Below are 12367 nucleotides of genomic sequence, written 5' to 3' on the forward strand. Positions count from 1 at the left end.
GCTCTGCCTTTTTGCCTATTGGGATTTGCCACAGTTTCGACAGATACAGAAATTAAATTAACTCATGAAAATGTCGAGCGCGTCGGCCGTGCGTTGATCTGCTGCCAGCTACGTGCCATGGATTTCGCCATCTCGCATCCTGCGACTCCTTTTGCATGTCCTGGCGACAGACTCGCTTATCTTGGGCCTGGCAACCCGCGATTTGTCAGCTGTATTCCTTTTTCGCCACACTCCTGCACTCCGCTATTTACTCGGCCATCTCTCCGCTACTCATTTTTAATAAACCAGCTTCGGGTGCTCGCTCATTGCGGCATTTCAGCGACCACGTCAAGTTGTCATCCAGCCAAGTCGAGTGCTTATCCCGGCTTTATTAACTGTCCAAAGTGTTGGTCCTCCTCCTCCTGCTCCTCCTCCACCTCCTCCTTTTCCTACTTTGCGGTGAGTCCTTTTCTGGGCATCTTGACTGCGTCATGATTGTCTGTGTATTCTAGTCTTCTTTTCAGGTTTCAGATATCAAGCTATTTTTGCTCATTTTTCGGATGATTATTTTTGTTATTTTTAAATTTGGTCTGGCGGAAATTTAATTCTGCTTATGTTTGAACTGTAAATGTTGTACTATCACATCGATTTGTACTCATTATTTCATCTTTAAAAACATTGAATATATAACATATTTAGAGGTTTTTACTCAATGAGTTACCCAACTTTTGCTTCTAATTTAACTCTGTATACTTCGCAAAACGGTTTTATCGGCCAAGCCATTTAAATAAATTATAGCTTATAAATTAATTTCCACTCTATCGATGTATGTATGTATATAATGCACTGGCTTAAACAAATATTGCATTTTTCTGTACTGCATTTATGCTGCAATGATGCAATTTTTGCGGCTTCGATAAATGACAGCTTAAATACTTTGCGCAGCGGCATTTGATATTGATTATAAAATAAATCGCATATGCGTACTTATTTTCAATTAATTAAGTTAACATTCCAAGCCTTAAAAGCGTTTTTTATTAGGGATAAGCCACAAATTATTTAATTATTGGCGCACTTTATATTTCACGATGTTTACGGAACGTGTTTCCCCCATAATATATTTACTTTTATCCCAATTTCTCGCAGTTCAGCGACTTAATTTTATTGTTTCTGGGACAGACTTTATTCAGCCAATTAAATAGCCATACCCGAGTGTGTTTAATTCAACAGCTCGCGACTAAATGGCCATTAATATTAATTTAAGTTCGAGCAGCGCCAAGTTGCTTGACACTTCAAAACCACACAAACAAAGCCCCCCATTCATAATGAGGAACTCAAGAACTCGAGAACTCCCCACATGAATAAAAACAAACCCAAAGACAAACACGGCAATGGCAATGGCAATAACAATAATAATGGCAGGACCTTAATAAGATATATGGGTGGGTGGATTTAGGGGGCTGGATGGTTGGAGGGGAAAATGGAGAAACATTGGCGTGGTAAATAAATAAAACGATTTCAGGCGCTCAGGTCGCATATGTAAACACAAAGTCCTCGAGGTGCAAAGCAGAGCGTCTTAACGGCATGCCTTGTGTGAAAAGCGTGGTTTTCCCGGGGAAATGCGGGGGGCTGGAAAAGCGTGGTGTGACGAAGGGTCCTTGCTAATCGTAAATTGCCTGGCATCGTACTAATCTACACATGCACACTCCCATGCACACATACGCATATTAGGGGCATAAAAATCGGCACTCAATAGGCATGAGGGCACTTTGGGGACACTCACACACACGCACAGTTTTCCCCTCGAATTTTCCACCTCCCTGCACGTACGTACATATGCTTATGCGTGGGCGTTCCGTCGCCAAATTTCCTCAGCATCGAATTTTCCTTAGCTGACGGCATAGTCTAGGAGTTCAGCGTCCTTGCATTTTAAATGCCCTAATGGGATACAAATAATAATGCGGAAAGACCCATCGAATGGGTAAATATGCTAATAACATATGAGAATGTTGTTATTAGCTTAATTTGGATAAATAATAGCTAACCTATCTTGTTAAGCTGTTAAACGAGTGGGTATATAAATATTTCATCTTAGCTTGTAGCATATTTTACTCTAACTTATGTTAGTATGTTGGTATGTTTAAAATTTATGTTGAAAATTGACTTAATAACTATGCACGGATATATTGTTTCTTTTAAAACAATTAAAATTCAATCCATATCAGAGGCGCCTCATCAATCACGCACTTAAAAGCTGCAATCAATAACCAGAATTCTCCATTTAATGTGCACCATGATTTATGTTTGTGTGAGTAATATACATATAGAGATTCCTAGATTTAATGCATATATTTAACTATATAATAGATGCTTGAATATTCGGGAAAAACTCATACGGAACTCGCATTATTATCCAGCAGACCGAAAGTTGAGCAAAAAGTTGAGAGCAGGGCAGAAATCACCACCTGCTGATTTATATTAACTTGGAATTATACGAGCGGGCCAGGACCTCCCGCATCCTGCGGCACTGGCCTCCGGTTCCTTTATTATCGGTCACTGGACCCGCACGCTGCTCCTCCGACGCACTTAACCTCGGATATGCGAGTCTATTTTAAGCATTTACAACTTTATGGCAAGCGGTCAAGAGGCTGGTACATGAACATCCACATCCACATCCACCACGAGCCCCCTGGAGACCGACTTTAAGCTCCTTTCGGGAGCAATCATCGTTGGCGGCTGGCAAATGCCACAGGAGCCACCCACGCTCGGTTGGCCACCACCACCAAGTGTAATCCTAGAGCTCACCCACTTTTCGAGGCACTGATTTTTGCCAGCTAATTGCCGAGGAAGCCGAAGCTGGCGAACTTCTAAAATCCGACACCCAGCTGCCTGCTGGGTCGTCATTATTGGGCGAGGAAAGGCGGCTGTTAGAGGAGGAGGAGCAAGATGAGGAAGAGGAGGAGGAGCACCTGGCATTTGGGTGACATCAAGCATACGCCTCGTGTGGCTGGGCTGGAATTTAATTAACTGGCGCTGGCAAAAGCCGCCATTCGATACCCAAACAATTAGACAGCTATCGATTCGGGTTACTCCTGCCAGCCGAAATATTCTGAAAAGATGCCCCCGAAAGTCGCAGGCAAATGTATTATGCTTCAAAATCAAAGGAATGCCATTAAACGCACTTGAAAGTTGACACTGAAATCGCTGCGAGGAAGAATAAACCAAAATAAAAGGGCGCCCACGCGTGTTTAAATATGTACGAATGTAAGACCCGTTTCAGGCCAAGTGGCATGCGGCATGTGGCATGGGCCAGTCAACCCGGCCAAAGTCACGAGTCCTTGCCCACAGGCTGAGCAAATAATAAAAAGGACATTCGCCCGAATTGTCACATTCGTGCGCTTAACTGAATGGCGAAGCCGCAAGGATTTAACTGCCCCTGTTTATGCATTTGTCAATAGTACGAACAAAGGACGGCACACAGGAATTTCTGTGAATTCCTATAAAAAGAATCCTTTCTTTGTGTTGCTCGCACTGAACATCGAACATCGAACACTTCAAAGTTCAAATGTTTTGCATATGCTGGTGGCTTGTTTAATTTTCCTAAGCGATGCTAAGCATTATTTACAATTCCCCAAGGAGCTTTGCCAAATTCGCAAAACTTATGCTTCAGGCGATTTATTTAAGTGAGCTGGCTTTAATAAAGGTCAAATTCAGATTTATTTATTGAATAAATATGCGTGTTTTTACAGCTGAGAGCATCGCCCAAGTGCCCAAAGCTGGCACTTGTCTAATTAATTTTCATTTCAATTTCAGTTTTTGCATCGACTCAAATCGCTGATCAAACTTGCCCAAAATCCCAGTGGCGTCCAAGTGGCGAACTTTGAGTCCTGATAAAATAAATCTCTTTTTTCGTTTCGTTGATTTTATGCGTTTGTTTTTGTTTTTTCGGGCTGCGGGAAATCGAGGGCCAAGTGAGGATGAACCCTTTTCAATCAAATTAGCCATAGTCAGTGGAGCAATTCCATCATACTGAGCAGATGATGAAAATTCTCGATGGAATCATAAGACGGGTCAGGCATAGGAATTCAGTACGATAGATATACTTGACTAACAGAGGCAATAGATACAATTCCATTTTAGTTTTAAGCATAAGTTTAGGAAATTCCATAACTAAGTTGAAATATCGATATCGAATCTATTTTAAATTTTAAAATTGTTTTCTATTTTACTTAGAAACCACTTCTTTCTCCTTAAGAGTAAAAAAAACATTTTCATTGACTTTAAAGCATAATGCCCTTTTTAATGCCTACCACGACATGACCCTCAAGTCGAAAGGCAACTACAGGACATTCGACTGACCTAGTCCTTCCAGCGTCCTTTTTTTGTAAGGACTTCAAATGTCAAAGTGGGAGTGAGACAGCAACAATTGCCCTCGTCTCGTTCCTTGCGCTGGAATTGGCAACTGTCCCGACATTGTTGCCCAAATGTGAAAGACAAACAGTAGGAACTCCGCTGACAACTTTGGCCAAATCATGGCTTGCTCATTTATCAGCGGGCAGCTGAGGGTTAAGAGCTTGAGGTCCTGCCATTATGGGTTTACCACCCAGTCAGTTGCATTGGGCAACTCTGGTTTGCGTTTCCGTTTCCGGTTGGCTGCATACAAAATAATGACAAATCGCCGACTGAATTGCGTCTTAGGCACGTGTGTGTGGTCCGCCTTCGGGAATCTATATATTCCCTCTATCTTTCTATCGCACAAAACATTGCCCGACTCCGGATTTATGACATTTGATGGGGTCACATGTGCTCCACTCGCCTCACGTATTATACACATGTTAACGAGGCATTGTAATATGCATAAATGGGATTCCTAGTTTGCGGTTTCTGCTCTTGTATAATAAAGAGTAATCAAAAAGTTCACTAGCTTTGTATTCCTACTGTTGAAAATATGTACATATGTTGTATGAGTATAGAGCAACTCCATGAGTGCCTTCTTAGCAAGAATCACTTACAACTTTTCTGACATTTTGCGCATAAATAAACACAAAACGTTCCAGGACCAAGCCACAAAAATATCTAATGCGTGTAGCTGCCGCACTAAAATATCATTTTTCCACTCGACTGCGCCGCTGTGGCTTTCATAGTTCTTTCTTTTCGGGCAAATGCCAGAGTTCAAGTGGATTTGTAAAGCAATAAATAACACAAGAAGGGGTAGAAAAATGTCGACAAAAAATTTTGGTAAAATTCCCTGTAAGACTAGATCAAAGGCTATAGGTGCAATAACAGTGGTTAGTCAGAAATAAAGTCGGATATTTGATAACAGCAGCAGAAAAAATGGCATAATAATGTCGGTAAAAATATTCCCTTACATTCCATGCAATCGCGAAGTTGTGAAATTGCGTGAAAATTGTCTTGTCAGTGGCAGATGCTGCTGGCGGCTGCTGGCTGCTGGCTGTTGGCATCTGCGAATAGATTAAAAAATATCAAAAGCAGCTGACAGAACAAACAGACGGCACTTGGCATATTGCTAACTTATCGGTCTACAGGTGGACAACTGGCAGCCCGGATGGATGGATGCCAATCCGTACTCCGTTCACTCACCGTTGGTGAAAAATCCCGTCTCCAGGCGATTACATACTCGGCCAACTAGCTGAACAGTTGGCGCTGTCATGTCGCATCTCAATCTCATCATTTGCATATCTGCTGTCGCCGTGTTGCGCTTACATCACGCATCCGCACCGTTGGCCCATGCAATCCTGGCGCTGCAGGCGCTTTTACCCAAGCTCAACGGCTTCCATTCTTAGTCGCATGCCAATCTTTGCTGGATCCCCACTTGGACCTCCCTTGTTCCTCCCTTGGACTTCCCTTGGATCCCCACATGGACCTCCCTTGAACATCCCTTGGCCCTTTCATCGCAGCCTCCATCGAAAGCTTCTCGGTGGACGCGGGGGCCCATCGCCCGTCTATCGTCAATCAAAGGATTCTGATTCGGCCCCCACATAGCCCGGCTGTTTGGCTTTGTAATTTATTTGCCTGGCTCGAGATTTCAGTTAAAGTGGGTTAGACCACACGATTTGGGCCGTGACATATGATAAGGGGAAATCGACCTAATTTGTTCGACCCTGCTTCCCTCGAACTTTGAAGTCTCAATACTTGATAAGAGCAACGACCTAAAAATACATTTATTATTTAAAGATGGTATTAAAATTGCTTGAGCCCTAAGTCCTCTGATATGTTCGGGTACATAGATTTCTTTAAACTCTCGTTCTAGTCAATTTTAAAAGTGGTTTTTGAATATTAAAAATATTAATATTGTTTGAATTTTTATTTACATACTTACTATACATATATCTGTGGTGTTTCTTATTATTTTTGTATAAAACCTTAAATTTAAAGAAATTTTTACAGCTCGTTTAGCTTTCCAATGCAGCTTTTACTTGGCTAAAAGTTCAAGTCATGACTAAATTCTCGGGCTATATGGGTTAAGCTTACCTTCGAGATGTAAAGTAGAACTGAAACAGTGTAGAGAGTTTTTACATGTAGTATGTAGAATGTAAGGCACTGCATTTCTTATAACGAGTTTACTGAATAAAATATAAACAAATTTATGAAAACTAAATTACGCATACAAATTTCTTTTAAATTTGTTATTGAATTAAACCAAATTTCGAGTCTAGCATTACATATGAAATATAATAATGTTAATACTTATTATAATGTAAAATCAAATTTCATCAACCAGCACTGATCCAATCAAACTTTCGTATCTTTCGAACAGTTCTGTAAAAAATACTTAAAATATTTTAAATTTTCTGATTCTTAATATAACCAGCAATGAACCACTGATTCGCCCAACTGGGAACCCAGCTCTGTTGCCCGTTTCTTGGCCCAAAGTAAACGACAACAGCTGCCACGCGCTCGCCAACTCTCTTCTGGAGCGGCTCTCCGCACTTGTCTTGGCCAAAAACGTGTTTGGGCCACTCCGACGAGCTCCCAGTTGGCTCCGCTCTTGGCCCGATGGAAGCCAGTCTTCAGTTCGATTCGAAGCGCGTCTTAGCACGGTTGTTGCCGCCGGTCGCCGATCAGCAGTTGGCCAAGTGAATTTCTTTCAATTGTAACCGAAACTATATCGTCCAGTGGGTGATATGTAAGTGAGCCGTGTGACTAGCCCTCTCTCTTTCGCACCGGGTATTCCCGTCTCTTTCGCAACGGAGCAAGTGCTTCGAAAGATTTGCTGACAAGCGGGTTTCAATTTGAATGTCGGTCTTCGGTCTTCGGTTATCGCTTTTCGGGATTTTACGTATGCAAAGAGCGTAGTTTGGCATTACCGTTGTCTCGACGCGTCATAAAAACTTGCCACTCCCCCACATCCAACCACCGCCCACCGAAAAAAAACACAATCGATGATTACCCAAGGAAAATTTCACTTTGCATCGAAAGCTAGTTTTTGCATGTGTAACTATTAGCGAAGGCTTCACGGTGTCCATTGGACTTGGACTCGATTTCCGAAGCATCGGCCATATGGACTTCCATTTAGCATTGTATATATAGCATTGAGATTCTCGAGCGTGGAATTAACATAAAGTTTTACCTGCCGGCTGGCCTCCAGTTAGAAACTGCCATAAATGCATAAGAACTGTGCAGTGAAGTCCGCTCAAAGACTTAATTGGGAATTATTAATTATTTAATTACGCCCGTACGCAAGCCAAGGTCGTCGGCTGATAAAATGCAATATTTTCTATAAGTTTACCTCTCACCACCCAAAGACAAATAGAAAACAAACTAATCAGTGAAAAAAATCGCATAAACAATTGCAAGAAAAAAGAAAAACACCGTATACAAACAGCAAACCAACATCAAGCCAAGATATATAATGTGCTTTCGTGTTTATATAGCAAAGACAGATTCAAGGTGAATGTTGCCATTATTTTTTTGACAGAGTCTTCGGGCAACAAGTGAAAATTTATTGAGAGGTTTTTTGCTCGCGTGCTGAACGAATGAAACAATACGAGACGTTGCCAAAAATCAACGCGAAATTAATACCATTAAAGAGTACATAAATTTCAGAAGCAATTTAAGGTGTTTGAAAAAATATATATAATCAGTGACTAATTTGGAAAGGAAGAAATAAATCACAAATCTTCGCGGCGAATGGGAAACCCCAAAGGCTGTTTTTTTGCGCTCCGTTCGTAGAATCATTGCTCCGATTAGCATTTTAAATTAGCCACATTTTAGCCAATTAGAAAGAATAAAGAATTTTTAAAGATTACTTTGTAGTTATTTATGTGTGATACACCTCTGCAAAGTCATCAATTGTCTTGGCTTCCGAACAGTTCAGTGCTAGTAGCCTTTTGGAGAACTTAGCCTACTCACACACAATTCTAGTTTATCGCGCATACGCAACGTTGGCGTTCCAACCTTGAACTTTTTCGTCAGGTAGAACGCACTGAAGAAGGCGAGAGAGAGAAAGAAATCACATTATTATTAATTACATTTTAACGGTAACTCGAAAAACAACGCAAAATGCTTTGAATACCTTTCAGAAGAAACCCGTCTGACCCGTCCACCCGTCCTACAAAAAACAATTTCTCGCTTTTGACTAAATTCGCCAGCAAAGCCATCAATAATACGTATACGCAACAACAAAATGCAAATACTGGACAACAAATAATTTAACGATAATTTACAAAACGCCCGGGGCATAAAACAAAAGAAACAAAACAGTTTAATAAGAAACCAAGCAGCCAAATTGCAAATTACAAAGCCACCACCACCAGCATCTCGGATAAAATTTCGGATTTCGGAATTCGGAGGAGTAACGAAAATGTCTCGGTCGACGTCAAAAACGACGTCGCTGCTTAGCGGCAGCATCATCGTTTTCTTCGTCACCATCTGCGGCTGCTTTGCACAAGGTGAGTGAGTTTTACATATGATATTTACTTGATGGTGCGCCAAGACAAAAAGCAACCTTAATTTAAGTCATATTCTTCAGAGTTTTGTGTGTCGGTCTCGTTGAGAAAACCCCCAAAAGGTCTGTCTGATTCACTCCATGCTAATTTAGCTACAGATGGCAGCCGTGAGATCGGTGCGGTGTCTTTTACAAGCCGGAACTCTTCGAAGGTCTGAATCGAAAGAACGACGACACTAAATGCGTGTTCAAAATTAAAATCTCCAAATTAAAGCCAAATGCGAGTGAATTGTCACGAATAATGAAACGGATGCCTGGCATTTAAGCCCAAATAAAACAAATAAAAACACGGCTAAAACTTCCGGGGAGTTAGCAGATGACAGCCGTGATTAAACAAACAATTTTCCAACACAAATAAAAAAAAAAACAAAAAAAGTGTTTAACAAATAAGCACTTGATCAACTGACAGCCACAAATTCGGTTGCACCTGCAGTTGATTTTTGTGCCCACGGGGACTCACAGTATTTGACTGGCAAATGTCGACAGTTTTGGCCTTTTTCGGGCACCTTTATTGGCTGCACTGAGAGAAAAAGGTGTTCAGGAAATATGCAGCAAATGACAAATAATAAAATCTTCGTGTGGCTTAATTTCCACATACAAAGATCACTGTTTAATGCATATATTCTTGTAAATATGCTTTAATGATGAGTTCAAACTGTATGTTAACTTACTTAGTGTCACATAAATTATTATATTAGCATTTGCCACACTTAAACACTTTAATACTTTAACCCACTTTAATTAAGAGATTTAAGTGATTTGCGTACACTTTTTGTTTGTGCTTCTGCACTGGCATGACTTTATTTCCCTCCTGAAATGTGTTAAAATGTCAGTAAATGTCAATAAAACGCTTGTCGTCCAAAGGCCTGTTTACTATGGGGTTAACTGTTCGAAAGTTTAAAGTACCGATTGTTAAAAAGAGTGCTTGGCACAGATTTGCGTTTGCCTTAAGTGATTTTAGGGCGAAAAAGAAGCGTGTCATTGAACTTGGGGCAGTGTCACGTCAGCTTGACATAATATTTACACCATTACAACGGATCTCGATCTTCAAATTAATCCGCAACGGAGTAACAAAAGGCTGAAGAGAGCCAAACAAAACAAATTAAAACTAAATCTGTTGCATAAGACATCAATACACAACCTTTCTACTGCGCAATCCGAGACGGAATCTTTGTGGGCCTCATACTCGTAAAAAGCAGCAAAAACCGAGAGACAAAAGCAGGGTTAATAAAATTAACTTGCTAATGAAGCGATGATCACACCGCATCATTTCTATGGGCCACATGCACACATATTGTACATATGTATATACGAATATTGACTTAAATCATTTCGTAGAAGAAATCAAGAAATACAACTTATTGAAATCCGCTAGCAACATTTTTCTGTATATAATGCAGAAGCATTTTTGTCGCGCGTGTTTCGACCAAAAACAAGCAACCAACCAACCAAACAGCAGAATGGGCAAACAAGTTTCGAGTTTCTTGGCGTTCCACTATGCAAATGAAACACTAAATACTAAAGATATACACATGTCTGCATGTCGCTTTAGATATTTTGTAATATCGCGATGAAAACGAAAGTGAATCCGCCGCTTGACTTTGAAAGACCCTTACTTCCAGCTGCCCTTGTTGTCGCCTTGCCTTCGGTTGCTTTTCACTTTTATTCCGCCATGTACCGAGTTGTTAACTCTATCGTTGTGGCCAAAAGAAAGAAAGTGAAAGAAATGTACGAGTTTGTACCCATGTGCACATGGCTAAGTTGCGGCACAAGTTTCGCGCTCGAAATCATAACAGTAATGGCAACAGGTTGGCTGCCTCCTACAGTCCGTCCCACTTCTATAGCTCGAACTCGTCCAGTTGGATTTTCTGAAAATGTAGCGTAATGGGTTGAATATGGAATTTATGTTCCTAGCTACGATATCAAAATTTAAAATCTTAAATGCAATTTAATTGTTTCAATTCATTCATTAAATTTAATTCCAATACCTAAAACAGTCAAAGCTCGAGACTGAAATATGCTTTAAAATTGAAATTGTTGAGAGTAAACATTTTGATTACCGCACCAGAAGTTCAGTTTACTGAAGTGAGACTGTATTTCAAAACAGATTTTGAATCTTGTCCGAAGTGGCGCGTTTTTTGTTTTTTTTTGTTTGAATTGTCACACACTGACGTTACTTTTTCCAACTGGCCGAACGTGACGCATTTCTTTGGTTTTATTTCAATGAATAAATCTCTTCGCCAGATGCAGGCTCTGTGGAAATAATTGCTGGCTTACATACTCTCATGTAAATTGGCATTTTCTGTGCGCCGTAATGATGGGAAACATGCCAATGACATTGTTGTCCAATGCGAGTCGAAGATTATGGCTGTGGAAAGCGAATTTACATAGACAATGTGCGATTTTTGTGGCCTGAAAAGAAAAGCGCAGATTTTGCCAATGGTCAATTAAAATACATTCCCATTTCCACACAGTGCTCACCATTATTTCCGCTCAGGCTAACTGCACTCGACTTCGAAACAAGTTTTTGGTTGACGTCTGGCTTAACCGAAACCGAAACCAAAACTAAAACCAAAACAAAAACAGGTGCAACAACCGCCTGGCCAGCGGCATTTTATATAATGGTCAGCTTTAAAAAGGAGCAATTTCTCACATAGTTGATAGGCATCGCTAACATACTTTGGCCAGTCCACGGCTTTTTCCAAAAAACTGTCGAATTTCTGTAATTCCATTAAAATGAATTCCTGTATCGTTATAAAAGAATCGATTGGCTGAAACGATTCCTGCAGGTAGTGCTATCGATACAATTAGTTACACCCGTAGTCTTGCGTTCTTCCTGGGCATAAATTATCGATATTGTGTTATGATTTCTAATTGACTCCTCGTTATCAAAGAATCTGCTCAAATTATTTCACTATTTAATAACTATCTTTAATGCCTTAAAAGCTGATGTAACAATTAATATTCATACAGCAACATTTTTCACACTACTTTTATACTTGACATACAAATGTACAACTTAAGTTTGTGCAGCAAATCGATCTTCGATTCAAAGTACAATACACAAGTGTGTACATTTCGAGATTTCCCATCCCTTTCTGCCTTTCGTGCGAGTTGGCAGCGCTGCCTCAGTGTGAGCTTAACTAACGAACGATCATGTCCAAGAAATCTACCGATTCTGACCAGGGTGGCCAAGTCCTCAAGGAGAAATCCTCGGAATTTACAGTGGAGAAGTTTACGGGCAAGCGCTATCTGCGTGGACGTCCCCAGTACCTGACCAAGTGGGAGGGCTATCCATTGGAGCAGTCCACCTGGGAGCCCCTGGAGAACCTGGGCAATTGCATGACGCTGGTTGCGGACTTCGAGGCGGAACTATTCAAGCAGAACCAGGATAAAAAGAATACCCAATGACAAGGAGAA

General features: G+C 40.8%; 2 protein-coding genes across 2 annotated transcripts in view; both read left to right on the forward strand.

Annotated features, from left to right (window-relative positions):
- The first annotated feature begins 7025 nt into the window (after positions 1–7025).
- Positions 7026–12367, forward strand: part of LOC122612972 (mucin-5AC) — a 34996-nt gene continuing 29654 nt past the window's right edge. Inside the window, exons 1-2 of the mRNA XM_043786902.1 lie at positions 7026–7126; positions 8523–8891. Coding sequence (XP_043642837.1) covers positions 8804–8891 — 88 coding nt within the window. The 5' untranslated portion in view covers positions 7026–7126; positions 8523–8803. The remainder of the gene's footprint in view (positions 7127–8522; positions 8892–12367) is intronic.
- LOC122612975 (chromobox protein homolog 1) lies at positions 12092–12358 on the forward strand. Its single transcript, XM_043786906.1, has one exon. It carries the CDS (start codon positions 12104–12106, stop codon positions 12356–12358), a length of 255 nt encoding a protein of 84 aa, XP_043642841.1. The 5' UTR covers positions 12092–12103.

Source organism: Drosophila teissieri, chromosome 2R, assembly GCF_016746235.2.
Source record: "Drosophila teissieri strain GT53w chromosome 2R, Prin_Dtei_1.1, whole genome shotgun sequence".
NCBI lineage: Eukaryota > Metazoa > Arthropoda > Insecta > Diptera > Drosophilidae > Drosophila > Drosophila teissieri.